At 30.0% G+C, this 14,951-nt stretch overlaps 1 protein-coding gene across 2 annotated transcripts in view; it reads right to left on the reverse strand.

Annotated features, from left to right (window-relative positions):
* The window catches only part of LOC107457135 (N-fatty-acyl-amino acid synthase/hydrolase PM20D1), a 25,872-nt gene extending 16,852 nt beyond the window's left edge, over positions 1–9,020 (reverse strand). Inside the window, exons 1-4 of one of the 2 annotated variants that reach the window (XM_071186574.1) lie at positions 8,764–9,020; positions 6,655–6,741; positions 5,254–5,387; positions 1,416–1,535 (exon numbers count right to left, since the gene is read on the reverse strand). In XM_071186574.1, the coding sequence (XP_071042675.1) occupies positions 1,416–1,535; positions 5,254–5,387; positions 6,655–6,741; positions 8,764–8,877 (455 nt within the window). In that variant the 5' untranslated portion in view covers positions 8,878–9,020. The remainder of the gene's footprint in view (positions 1–1,415; positions 1,536–5,253; positions 5,388–6,654; positions 6,742–8,763) is intronic. The other variant, XM_043052751.2, reaches the window with a different exon arrangement.
* Positions 9,021–14,951: the final 5,931 nt, after the last annotated feature.

The raw sequence follows: 14,951 nt of genomic DNA on the forward strand, positions 1-14,951 counted from the left end.
GTAAGACGTTTAAATTTTTCTGGATTTTATCATTACAGTCATAAACCCAATCACAAAGAACTACTATGATATAATAGTCAATACACTATTTGACGCTAAAGTGAAACCTCCCTTTTTTGTTGATGGCAGGCATTTTGTTCTATTTCCCCCACTGGCGTCAGAAATGCCAGAATTGCTACTCTCTTATCTTTACACAGTGTGCACCTATGGCTAAGACACAGTGGTGCTGCAGCGCCATCCATGTCATACAACTACAAACTCGTTTATAGGGCGGGTTATATTCACACAAAAGAAAGGACATAGCCTGGTTGGCACTGGGCCTATGTCCAAGAGTTCGTGGGTTCGAACCCCCCAGCGCCAAGGTGACTGATACACATTAAATCTGTCGAGTCCAATCACAAAGAACTACTATGATATAATAGTCAATACACTATTTGACGCTAAAGTGAAACCTCCCTTTTTTGTTGATGGCAGGCATTTTGTTCTATTTCCCCCACTGGCGTCAGAAATGCCAGAATTGCTACTCTCTAATCCTTACACAGTGTGCACCTATGGCTAAGACACAGTGGTGCTGCAGCGCCATCCATGTCATACAACTACAAACTCGTTTATAGGGCGGGTTATATTCACACAAAAGAAAGGACATAGCCTGGTTGGCACTGGGCCTATGTCCAAGAGTTCGTGGGTTCGATCCCCCCAGCGCCAAGGTGACTGATACACATTAAATCTGTCGAGTCGCAAAGTCCTCCCTGTTCCCATAACAAATCAATACCTCTGGGGGTACTGATCCAGGAGTTTCCTGGTCCTCTGGATTGATTCAAAAATTACAAGGTTACGGAGTTGAGCAGCAGTTGACCAAAAATTGGCTAGGCTTTTCAAAGACGGATATAAAAAAAAAGGACAAAGAACACACACTGAGAGAAAGTTACATCCACGCCGACGGTGGAATTCGAACCCACAACCACTGGCCCCGTAGTCCAGTACTGTAACCATGGGTGCAAGTTGGAAAAAAGGCTAAGACTGAAAATGTTTTGACTGAAATACCTAACATACACAATGCCCCCTCAACATATGCAAACTATCTAAGAAAGCTTTATCATAATACATCAAGTTTAAATACTGTACAAAAAATATTTATTCATCTGTCTTTTGATAAAATAACAACAGGACATAAGAAAGTAGGCCAATAACGTAGACCTAAAAAATATTTTTAAGGACAGAATATATTTTTTTCTTCCAATTTCCGTCTTCGAATCAGTCTTGTTTCCGTCCGCGGACATTTTCAAAAGACGGAAGTCCTAGGGACGGAAGACTTGCACCCATGACTGTAACTACCAGACCAATGGTCAGCCTAAAGTGAAAGGTAGTGAACCATAATAATTGCAAAAAGCGTTGAGAGAAATAGTGAGAATTACTTTGATAGGGCTTTTGATAAAATAACAATAGCTGTTTCTCTGCTGGGAAATGATGAATGACCAGGAATGGAACGCACTTTCAATTCCAGATTTAACGAACCCTTCTCAGAAACAGATATCCTAAAAAAAATACATTTAATAAGAATCACAACATTTAAAAGAAAAATCTCTCACATCTGAGCTTATTTTAACTACTAGAACAAGCTTTTTAAGACAACAACAATCTTTGACAACAGATTTTATACAAAATATAATTTTTTAATTCCTTCATGGCACAATTAGCTTTAAATGCACATTATAAAGGATGTCCACTAACTAATGTCCTTAATATTAGTATTTAAAATTCTTATCAAAAATAGAGTTAAAAAATATACATAATAAAGGTTTTAAATTAATATTTAAGCGAATAAAAAAAAGGTTTAAGCACTATTGTATTCTAACAAATCAATACTATAAGGCAAGGCTAAAAGTATCAAAACCTGTTTGATTGCTAGAGCAAATATGGAGGTAATTTTAATAATCATCTTTCAAGTCATCTCGATTTCCTTCTGCAATTAAACAGAATTTTTTCACTCCCACCTTACCTATTAGAGATTAGTTAGATTTAAATATCATATTAGTTTCTTCCTAGCTCAAACATTAATTTCAGACCCCCAATGAGAATTCATTTTTTTGCCATAATTTTTAACAACTATTAAAAGAAAAGATGAAAGGTGTAACAAACATTAAATTTACTTTAGATAGTTATAATTTATACCCGAATAACAGATTAGTTGAATATTTCTCAATAAAATAAAGATTAAAAATAAGGTCAAAAAATAAATAATTTTGTATTGATTTCGTCCTTTAACTATTGCTATATTTTGTATTGATAATTGAATGCTCCTGACAAGCACATTACTTTCATTGAACACCTGTTTTTCCTTTTTAATTTTATTTTACAAGTAAAGTAAGTTGAATTAGTAAAAACTGAGAAAAGTAAAGTACGTTGAGAAAGTAAAGTAAGTTGAGAAAGTAAAAACTGAGTATCCAATCAATGACTTATAAGTACTCTAAAACTTTTAATCTGAATTACTAATATTATTTGTATTATTGAATATTGTTTTTGCTAAATTACTGTTTTTTAAAGGGGAATTAAATTTTTTACTTCTTAAGTATTTGGCTTAGATAGAAAATTTATTTGAAGATTATCAAACGATGAAATAGTTTAGCAAAAACTCTTATTTTTATATTTTGCAGAATTTCAGAAGGCCCTTTGTTCACAATTGAAACTTTTATTCTTCGTAATTTTCTTTTAAATAAACTCTATGGATCAAAATATATATTGTCACAATGTTTTTCCCTTTTAATTTAAAAAGTTTTCTTAAAGCATTTTCCACAGGTTACATTCAGGGTAAGCAAGGTTTAGGACAGAATAGATTAATCCGAGGTTTAAACCGTCCTGTCCAAAACCCTTTTACTCAAATTATGTCACAATTTTATCTGAACAATATTTAAAAGGTAAAATAAACATAGAACTAAAAACATAATGATAATTAAATCTACTAGAGAATATTTGTTTTTAAAAGTAGGTTTTAGTCATTGTTTTCGCTACAGTGCGAGAATCTCGCTTATTTTTTTCTTTTCTCGCATTAAAAAATTATTAACGCGAGAAGATCGCACACTCTATTAATCAATTTCAAAATGTGCGAATTTTGGAAAAAAAGTAGTCTTCTGCCATTTTGAATAAAATCCGTTTCACTTTTCTTCCTTGATGTTTCATTATTTTCAACATGGATCCCTGTTATCTAGCTTCCCTATTTACCAGTATTGTTCGGAACCGGTGCGAACAGCAGAACACAATGCCCCCCCCCCGAATGACGGAACATCTTTTAGAATACATTTTTCTGCAACCATATGTTCACGGAAGGTAAGATTTCTTCATGTAAGACGTTTAAATTTTTCTCAATGCTACAAATTTACTTAGTGATTCCGAATTGTCCAGCATATGTTGCAAGGTCATTTAGCACTCGAAACCGAATTAAGAAAAAATATCTTATACAAATGACTGATAAACATTTGAACAAACTAATGAGAAAAGCTGAAGAAAAAGTAGATATAAAACGTTTTCCATATGATGATGCAGCAAAAATATTCAATGCTTTAAAAATTAGAAGATGTTAAAAATGTATTATAATTAAAGAAATATTTTTTTTCCAAGTCTATTCGTGTTTTTTTAATTTTTAGAAAGTTTACACTGTTTTTGAGAAAGGGTGAGAAATTCTCTCTCATTTTTTTTTCTGTAATGAAAACACTTATTAATATTGTTTGACCCTTCAATTTACACATTAAACAAAGGAAGATTAATCAGTAATCAAGTTCAATTGGTCCTCTTAACATTCGACGGCACATAACTAACTTAGATGCTGTATTCACACCAAAACGGTTTCTAAGTTTTGAGAGAATTACTTCTAAATTCGAAAACATCCTTTCAATTAACGCTGAGCTTGCTGGGCATGAGAGTAGAAGAGTGAAGAATTTAAAAATGTCTTTGGAATATTCCTCAAATGATATTTACATTTAAAAACAATTTTTTTAAAAATAGATGTCTTTTTTATCATCCTATGATGCAGAAATTACAAAATTTTTTAAAGAAAATATTGTGAGAAATAGAAGGTTAATTTTTAAACAAATTTATTATTTTTTAAAAAAATTTATTACTATTTTTAATATTGCATTATTTATTCTCATGCTAAAACATAATTTATCAGCATTAAAAGCACATTTATATTTAAAGGATAAGGTATTCACTTTCGTTGTTCAATGAATTGTGGAGCTTCAAAATTTATTATATTACATTATTTTCCTTTAATAAGTTAAAGTAAATTGTATAAAAATATCAAATATTTATTGCAGTGTTTTCACTATAGCGCGAGAATCTCTCCTACTTTTTTCTTTTCTAGCAATAAAAAATTATTAATGCGAGAAGTTCGCGCACTCTATTAATCAATTTCAAAATGCACGAATTTTGGAAAAAATTTAGTCTTTTGCCATTTTGAATAAAATCCGTTTCACTTTTCTTCCTTGATCTTTTATAATTTTGAACATCAGTCCTTGTTTATCTAGCTTCCCTATTTATCAGTATTGTTCAGAACGGGTGCGAACAGCAGAACACCCCCCCCCCCCCGAACCACGGANCCTTTCAGAACACATTTCTCTGCAACCACGTGTTCAGCGTAGGTAAGGTTTCTTCATGTAAGACGTTTACATTTTTTGTGCATGAATGGACAAATACCTTGTTACGGCGACATCTTCTACTCCGTAACGGACAAATGAAAATGAAACGAATACGGATATTTTTCAGCCAAATAAATATAATAGCCGCTGAAAAAGTAGATATAGAGCATTTTCCATATGATGATGCAGCAAAAATATTCAATTAGAAGATGCGAAAAATGTATTATAATTAAAGAAATAAATTTTTTTCCAAATCTGCTCGTGTTTTTTTTAATTTTTAGAAATCTCACTTAATTTTTCGAAATCTCATCCTGTTTTTGAAAAAGGGTGAGAAATTCTCTCCCATTTTTTTTCTGTCATAAATACACTGTATTGATATATGTAATTATTATGTGTATAATGGTTACACCTATAGAATTTTTACCCTTTAACCAAGTTCAAGGTTTTGGACACTTTAGGATAGTTTTAGTCAGTTTAGGACAGCTTAAGACAGTAAATCCCACGTGTTCCCTCCAAAATCATTCTAGGACGTCCAAAATCCCAACCCTGGTTACATTATTATACTCCTCTTTTCAAGGGCATCAATTTTAATTACAAGTTGTGTATGGATTAAGAAACTCACAGAGCAACAGGTGATGTTATGCCGGGTACAAAATCATCCATAACGAAGGATCCTTCGTCCAGAAGGTATTCCAATTCCACATTCCTTGACTTCAGTAATTGACTGATGTATTGGGCTCCATCTAATCCACCACTCTGTTAAAATATCAAAACTTTATTTAATTAATGAAAATAATCATATAAATAATAATAATTAAATAATAACTTTATGAGAAGTAAAAGGTAAATAATGAATCACCGGTTTATTTGATAAAATTCAAAATGATTGTTTCGTCTTCGTTCCTTACTTTTTTTGTAAAATGGATAATTCATTAAAAGCAAAACTTTTTTCATTTCATCCAATAAATGATTTTTTTCTTCTTTTATTGAAATATTGTTTACAGATGCGCAACAAAAATGCACTACCTTTAGAACATTTTAGAATTATTAAAGTTATATCCGTTGTTGAACAGCGGACCCAATTTTGGGTTTACGACTACTAATGTTCAACCCCGTAGCCTTGTCATTTGGAACCAATCCAGAAGACAAGGAAACTTCTGGATCAATACTCCCAAAGGTATTGATTTTCTATGGGGACATAGAGGACTTTGTGACTCGACAGATTTAAAGTGCATCAGTCACAATTTACTACACGGGAAGTCCTCGTCCGGCCTGGGATCGAAGCCACGAACTCTTGGACATGAACCCAGTGCCCTTTTTTATAATTGTTGTTGAACAGCCGACCCCATCTTGGGTTTACGACTACTAATGGTCAACTCCGTAGCTTTGTCATTTTGAAACAATCCAGAAGACAAGGAAACTACTGGATAAGTACACCCAGAGGTATTGATTTGTTATGGAAACATAGAGGACTTTGTGACTCGTCAAAATTAACATGCATCAGTCACCATTTACTACACGAAGAGTCTTCGGTTGGCGAGGATCGAAACCAGGACCTCTTGGACATGGGCCCAGTGCCCTACCAATCGGGCTATGCTGTCCTCCAGTATTTCTCATTTATCATTACAGGTTTGCTATCCAAATCTGGAAAAAACATTCTTCGTGTTTCCCATGTACATGTTATACACAATATATTAAGAGGACACCATATGACGGAAGAAAATGTTTGTCACAAATTCTATTTCTTCTTCATTACTAATTTACAATTTAAAGGAAAGAAAAAGTAAGTTCAGACTAACCTAGAATAAGACACGAAGTTGCTGAAGAAAATACTGCAAACTATTAAAATGCAAACAAATCATTAAAAGAGAGCTTCACCGATGCGTCGTCCTAAGTTATCTCGTAATTAATTTTCATTTGAATGGAAGAAAGAGAATTTCAAAAAGGAAGTTGAATACAATCTGGATTCATAGTAGTAGCATATATATATATATATATATATATTTTAAATAAAACCACTTACCTCTTCATCATGTCCATAAGCTAAATAAAAAGACCTTTTTGGCTTGTAACCTTTCTCTAGTAAGAACTCAAGAGCTTCTAAAGTACCCTGTCAAAATAAATTTCATACATGAGTAGGGTTGCAAAAAACCCACCCTAAAGTGGGTTTTTCTAAGATTTATTTCTTTTTTATCCTCTGTTATATTAAAGAGCTATTCTACTGAAATATATATGTGGTCTAACCTTAAAAAATAAATGAAACTATGGTGACAAAACTAACTATGTTGGAGACTGGAGAGTCACCTTGCTGGCTAGATTTCACTGCATGGCTATTGATTAGTCAGTGCCTTTGATTCGCTTTCTATGCAAATAAAAAAAATTTCTTCAAATATTTTTTAAGACTAAAATATAAATAAAAAGTAATCCTGTGTTAAAATAAGTTTCAAATGTGTGATGTATGTGAGTACATATAACATTTTGTATCAATTTATTTGTATTAATTACCTTGTGTTAAGTCAATTTATAAAATTAAACTTAATTATTAATATTAAAATAGGCTTTTTAAAAATAAGGTACTTATCCCTGCCCTCTCTTTTGAAAAAAACTCNGAAACTTTTTTCAGACTTTTGCATCAATTTATTTGTATTAATTACCCTGTGTTAAGTCAATTTATAAAATTAAACTTAATTATTAATATTAAAATAGGCTTTTTAAAAATAAGGTACTTACCCCTGCCCTCTCTTTTGAAAAAAACTCCATTAAAACATGAAAAACCCACCCAAGTTGGATTTTTCTAGAAAAACTCAGGTTTTTTGCAACCCTGTACATAAGCAAAATCTAACCATTCCAGGGGTCTGCTTAGAAGAAATTTGGGTCCATTACCGGCCCTTCACAAAATATCTTTCCATAAAAACAGACCCTTCACAAAATAATTTATCTCTTAATCGGACCCTTCACAAATTTGTTTATCTTCATTATTGTTTTGTTAAGCAATAAACCCTTCCCAGGAAANGTTCCAGACAAACTAAGTTTCCCTAAGTTTAAATTCCAAATGTAGTATTGTAAGAAAATATTTCCATTTTTATAAACGTGTGCGCATTCTTATTAATATTAAATCATCATTTTTTTTGTTAATAAATAATTGATAAATTAAATATTTATTCATAAAATTAATAGAATATTATGTAAATAAAAATTAATGTCTGACAATTTTTTAAATAAAATATTATACATTTAAGAATTGTTTAACTTTACTTAATGCGTAACACATTAAAAGTGATACATTACTAAGTTGTGTTATTTAAAATGTGTCAATTGAAATGATTAAAAATAAGAGTGATTTCGTTTCCATTTGTTTTGTTTTTTAATCCTGTCCTTGGACAATTAAATGGCCTCGAATGCCTTCAAAACTGCATCCGCTAGCACCAATACATCATTACTGTAGAGGATCTTATGAAGTTCTGAAGCCAGTGGTACCATACCCAGTTGTAAAACAAATGGGGTAAGGGCTGAGCACTCGAGAATGTGAACCAGGGTAAGTTGGATAAATACCAAATATTTGTATGTTGCATCTCTAATTTAGTAGCAGCAAATGTTTAGCAGAATCTTGTATCTATTTAAAATATAAAAACTTCTTGAAAAGTTTTTTTTAGCAATAACAGGACCCTATTTGCACAAATTCACAAAAGCAAGAACTTGGTAGAAAGAATGTAACTTAACGCTTATTTTTATATTCACAAATTATTGTGTACCCTTTCTAAATTTTTCGTAACGCTGTGTACCACTAATAAAAAAATTAATGTATTTTTTCCTATTAAAATTTTTTACAAAAGTTAAAAATCGCAACTGGCTGTTGACATCACCAATTATTTACTGTTAACTCTGCAAAAAATAGCCAATAGAAAAATACGTAATCGTAAATTTTCACGGTTAGTTTTGTTTCTAAATAAAAAATTTTGAAATTTCCGATTGTTATCGCATAAAAACACGTACCCCCGCTAAACTATTCCCGTACCCCTGGGGGTACACGTACCACACTTTGGGAAACACTGGTCTATGGAACCTTAAAACTGGAGTCCCAACATTATATATAAAAAAAGTTGACTGGAGATTTACTAAACTAAAGTATTACCATAACTATATGTTTTGAGTCTATAGTGCCTCTACCCCATATGTAACCATCTTTAATAGTCCCTGAGAAAGGCTCTTCTTCCCAGTAAGATTCTTCTACTGGAACAACATCCATGTGACCGGTCAACAAGTAGGGTTTCAATTCAGCATCACTCCCCTTGATGTAATACAGAAGACTTAAATTATTGACCACCTCATAGGAAACAGAAGGAGAAGAATGCACCAAAGGAAAACCTAAAAGCAATAAAAATCAATTTAATCAGGATGCCCACAGTTTATATGAATAATTTTTTGTTTTAAAAATAATTCAATAGAGTAAAAATAGGCAACAGAAAATAAGCACCTTTTAAGCAATGTAGAAATGTGGGCAATATGCAAACAGAAAAAATTTGTATAAACAGTAGATAATTTAATTATTAAAAAGATTTTCTCTCTCTAAAAAAAAAAAGATATTATTTTGCTTTAACCAGATAATACTGAGCCACCTGTAACCAAACCCCTAAAAACTTTTTCCCTATTTAAGTTTAAAATCTCCAGTCCTTTGCTCTAAATATAAACAAAACTTTGTTAAGATATTTTTGCTTCCTCGTAAATACACAGAGCAAAGCTCGTTACACAACAAAATCAGTTGAATGCCTTTCCTTGCTTCGGAGATCACCTTACTTATAACAGGGTTCCCAAAAACTAGAGTTCACCAAAAGGGCCCACTTTGAAAAAACCCGCCCAGGTTTTATTGCGTGGGCCCACCTTCAAAACACCCACTTGGAACAATAAGTGGGTTTTTTCAAAATAAAAAAAAAAATTAAAAAAAATTTTTTATTTTTTGTTAAAACTTAGTTTTGCACACTTACTTTTATATAATTTATTGTGCAGCATAAATTTGTCAAACAGAGTTGCATGATTTATATGATTAAGCTTTTATTATTTGAAAAGCAAAAGAAACTCGAATCTTATAATTTTATAGTACTATTGAAAACTTCAAGTGTGTGTTTTCAAAAAGTAATATTTTAATGATATTAAATCAAATAGAAATTTAATTAATATAGTCTGAAAAGATCAATTTTTCAAATATAGTTGAATGCTTTATATAATATATATATCAGTTACTTAATAGTTATATAATTAATATGTTAACAAAAATTGAAAAGTAAAAATTTTTTTTTTACTAATTTTTTTTTTTTTTTAATTTAAACAGTTTTATTTTCTGGCTTTAAAAAAATAAGGTAAAACTTTTTATAAGAGAACTTTTTAAAATTATTTATCTAAAAATGAAATCATTTTTCTAGGGTTAATTATTTGAAAAAAATGGAACAAGTAACTGATAGTCTTTATAATTATACATAATTTTAATTTCACTGACTATTAATCTTATTATAAAAACATGGAAGATCATTAAATATTTATTTCAGTTTTTAATTAAAGTCAAAAGTCAGACAAAATTTTTGTTTTTACTGAATATAAATATTTACAGATTATAATTTTATAATAGGTAATATATATATGCTTAATAAATATAGTAAATACGTGTAAAAACAAAAATATTAATAAACTTGTTCCTTTTATACTACTGCATTTATATTTTATAATGCTTGAGTTAAAAATTGTGAAACGTTATATACTTAGCAGTGTTTTCATTACAGATAAAAAATGGTAGAGAATTTCTCACCCTTCTTCAAAAACAGGGTGAGATTTCAAAAAGTTAATTGAGATTTCTTAAAATTGAAAAAAACACGAATAGACTTGGAAAAAAATTATTTCTTTAATTATAATACATTTTTAACATCTTCTAATTGAATATTTTTGCAGCATCATCATATGTAAAATGTTCTATATCTACTTTTTCATCAGCTATTATATTTCCGTATTTGTTTCGTTTTGACCGTTTCTACCGACATTTGCTTCATTTTCATTTGTCCGTTACGGAGTAGAAGATGTCGCCCTAACAAGGTATTTGTCCATCTTACATTCATGCACAAGAAATGTAAACGTCTTACATGAAGAAACCTTACCTACGGTGAACACGTGGTTGCAGAGAAATGTGTTCTGAAAGGGGTTTGGGGGATGGTGTTCTGCTGTTTGCACCAGTTCTGAACAATACTGGTAAATAGGGAAGCTAGATATACAAGGAACGATGTTCAAAATAATGAAAGATCAAGGAAGAAAAGTGAAACGGATTTTATTCAAAATGGCAAAATACGAAATTTTTTCCAAAATTTGCGGATTTTGAAATTGATTAATAGAGTGCGCGAACTTTTCGCGTTAATCATTTTTTATAGCGAGAAAAGAAAAAAAATATGCGAGATACTCGCGTTCTCGCGCTGTAGTGAAAACACTGCTTAGTAATAAAGATTCAAATATGTCTTAATGCGTAATTTAAACTTAATATAAAATACACATAACAAAATTAAATTAACTTTTTGGATTTATTTCTATTTTTAAGTTTATACAACACTTTTTAATAAATAAAAATATTTACGAAGTAAAACTTAAAAGTTTATGAGCACTAAATGAAAAACCTAATTTCATCCGGGTTTTTTCAAATAAAACCCAATTTTCCCTGGGTTTTCTCAATAAAACCCAAGCGGGTTGGTTTTTTTTCTAAAATATCCGGGTTTTTTCAAACCCTGCCAAAAACACAGACATTTAATAAATAAAACCCAGCTCAGGGAAATTTTTTTCATAAAGAAAACCAATTTTGTTTGGGGATAAGTGATTTAATTGTGTTTTTTCAAGAAAAGACCAAATTTTGACTAAAAATATGTGAGTTTTTCTTTAAGTATATTTTACAAGCATACTTATATACTAAATATAAACATAAAATATATTATATGAAGAAAAAATATTGCTTGATTATTACCAAAGGAATTATTAAAAGAAATATTTATGAGAACTATTTGAGTCATTTTTATGCCTTCTAAATGTATAGTGAATTACATAATTATGAAGTTACTGTAGTGGCTCACTGTGAAACATAAAGCGTAAGTTATGTGATTACTATAAAATTATAAATAAAAAAATAATTTGTAATGAATGGAATTTTCAAACATTCTATTTTGAGCAATTTTATTCTGCTTCTATTTCTCTGGAATTTCAAGCATTATAAACATTCAAGAAATTAAATAATCTTAACCTTTTTTTTTTTTTTTTGCACATGTTATGTTCAGTTGCATTTTTTAATGTATGAATTCTTTATATGCCTAACAAAATATTATCAACTTTTATCTTTATTGTACGTTTTGTTTTTGAAATGAATGAAGAAAAAAAACCAAACGTTTGTTTTCTAAGCATATTGAAGAATATAATTTAACATTTTAATGAACATGCAGAAATGCTCATTACATTTAATTAATAATTAGGTGTGAATGAATTGATCATAAACAAACAACCAATATATACAATAATCATTATAATTTAATTGCATGTCATTAATAAATAATTACATATTCACAACATAAATTAATCTTTATTTTGTAATTAACAAATTTTTTATCAAATAAAATATTAGCAAACAAAAATTAAGATTCATAAATATTAAAAATACATCTACTCATTCAAATGTAAAAGACAAATTTAATAAATTAAAAAATTCAAATTCTCTTTTTATTTCTTATTATTGAAATATTTAATCATAGCAAAAACTATTTGATTCTAAAAAGGGTTCCCAAAAGTGGGTCCAATCTAAAAAAATCCAGAACTGGGCCCACCTTTGCAAACCCTGCTTATGAGTATAGTGATTTGGCTGAATAAGAACATTTTTTTTTTAAAAAAAAATCATAAACAAATATATTTTATATGTAAATAAGTTTAGTAATTATTGAAAATTAATCAACACTTTGCTATATTATTGGTATGGGGGAAAGAGAAAAAAACCTATATGTTATTCATTAAAAATATTTAAGACAAATAAGAAATTGACTAACAGCTATTAAAAAAAAAAAAAAATATGTCAATTTGAAAGAAAGAGAAATAGAAAAAAAATCCTTTTAATTCTTGGAAAAGAACTTTAATGCTAAAACATTTTCCAAATACATAAATATATATATATATAGTCTTATCAGAAAAGCTCTTAAAACTGCTGTGCTATCATAAAAATAAAACATTATATCCAAAAGTAAAACAGAAAAAACAAATATTGATCTCAATTCTTGCTGAACAAATAGCTGCTGTTCAGTTTTCCAATTATTGCATAAAAATATCAATAAAAATTTAAAAAGAAATAGTTAAATAGAAATCAAAATAAAAATTGTTCCTTAATTTTAAATAAAAAATTTAAAATCCTAATTTAAATTTTTCACCATGGCATATTTCTATAAAAAAAGTAATGTTAAAAGAATAACCTTCATTAAAAACCCTCTTTAAAAAATGCTCAGTCATAATAAAAATGCTCATAAAAAAAAAGTTTAAAGAAATCAAAAATTTTTTTTCTTCTTAGTCCTTAAATTATAAGTTTAACATTGAAAATCAAAGTTTTCTACTTTACTGGTTATGGCTTACTCTACAAGAAATAAGTGAAAATAAAAGAATAAAGTAGGGATTATATTCGGCCAAATATTCTAAGTATTTTTGTCTAGAAAAGTAAATTTCGGTAAAGTTTTTTTTTTTGTAATTTAAATAGATTTTTAAAAAATAATTTAAAATCGTAATTTTTACAACACATTGACTTGCTTGAATATAATTAGAAATACAGAACTCTTTGCTCAGTATAAAGTAATCCAGTCTTAATTCTTTAAATTTCGCTTTTCCATTTATCGCGCAGAACATAAATGTGTAACTAGTGCTCCAGTTTTAGAACTTAACAAATTTGTATAAAAACTATTTTTAATATTGTATAGTAAAAAATAAGACGTTAGATTATTCTTAACTACAGCTGCAAAAATTCTAAAAAACTGTTTAAAAATACTTTGCCAAATATTCGGTCAANTCTCTAATTTAGAAGCAGCAATTGTTATTTAGTTTTTAAAATTTAATTTTTTTAATTATAATTTTACAGTGTCGAGCATAATCTTGTATGTCTTTACAATTTAAAAACTCCTTGAAAAATTTTTTTTGCAATAACGGACCCTATTTGCACAAATTCATAAAAGCGGACCCTGGTTGAAAGAATGTGAGTAATTTTTTCATAATTTCGTGAAAAACGGACCTTTCACAGAATGTCTGGACAGACCCCTGGAAAGGGATCAACTCGAAATGTATACGGGAAAGTGCAAGCTTGAAACTAGCAGCTTTTTCACACCTCAATGAAATAGATGTCCCTCAACAACAAATTGAAAGAAATGTTATATTCCACAAGAGCAAATTGTTAAGATAAGGCATTCTACATTCTAATTTCTCATAAATCTATCACTCCTTATCTCCCCTTCTGCTGACCAGATGAGTGGTCCTCTCGCCGTTCAAAGTTCAAGCCCCCATCTTCTAGCTTCCACCACGTATAAAGGGGCGACCACAAACGATTTGTAGCTTACAAATTATCGATTTGTTTTTGTGGGATATATATTTCATTGAGGGACAAAAAAGCTGCTTGCACTCTCCCTAACTCGTAGCCACTCTCGGGCAAACATCTACGTGTTTTTTTTAAATTTCAAGTTTAAAATCTATTTGTCGCCTTGGCGATTGTAGTTGGTGTGACAGATCACGATATGGAAATATCCCCCTTGTCTATCTAAAAAATGTGAAACTGCACCCGAGGAGATTTCCTTATCCTGATCTGTGGCAGAATAAATGCCAAGTCTTGGAAGATTCCGGGGAGTGGCCCTCGTTTAAAAAAAAAAACATCACAGAAAGCAATTCTTGGTGATTATAGTTGGCGAGATTATATTAGACTCATAGAAAAAAAAGAATAGGTATTTTAAGGTTGCACGATTTATCTTCTCCGCTGTCATGATTTTGAAAAATCTTTAAATTTTCTTCGCCGTAATACCTTTCGGTAAGACAATGGAATACACTGGAGATCACGATACGGAAATATCCCCGGATGACTCTCCACACTATTCCTCTCCCCGTTACCATGGTTTCAGCTGATCTTGTTTTTTCTCCATGCCAGTGTATTCCATTGTCTTACCGAAAGGTATTACAGCAGAGAAAATCCAAAGATTTTCCAAAATCATGATGGCGGGGAAGATAAATCGTGCAACCTTAAAATACCTATTCTTTTTTTCTAAGAGTCTAATGCCTAATACTAAATTCTAATTT

The sequence above is a fragment of the Parasteatoda tepidariorum genome, chromosome 10 (genome assembly GCF_043381705.1).
Source record: "Parasteatoda tepidariorum isolate YZ-2023 chromosome 10, CAS_Ptep_4.0, whole genome shotgun sequence".
Lineage (NCBI taxonomy): Eukaryota > Metazoa > Arthropoda > Arachnida > Araneae > Theridiidae > Parasteatoda > Parasteatoda tepidariorum.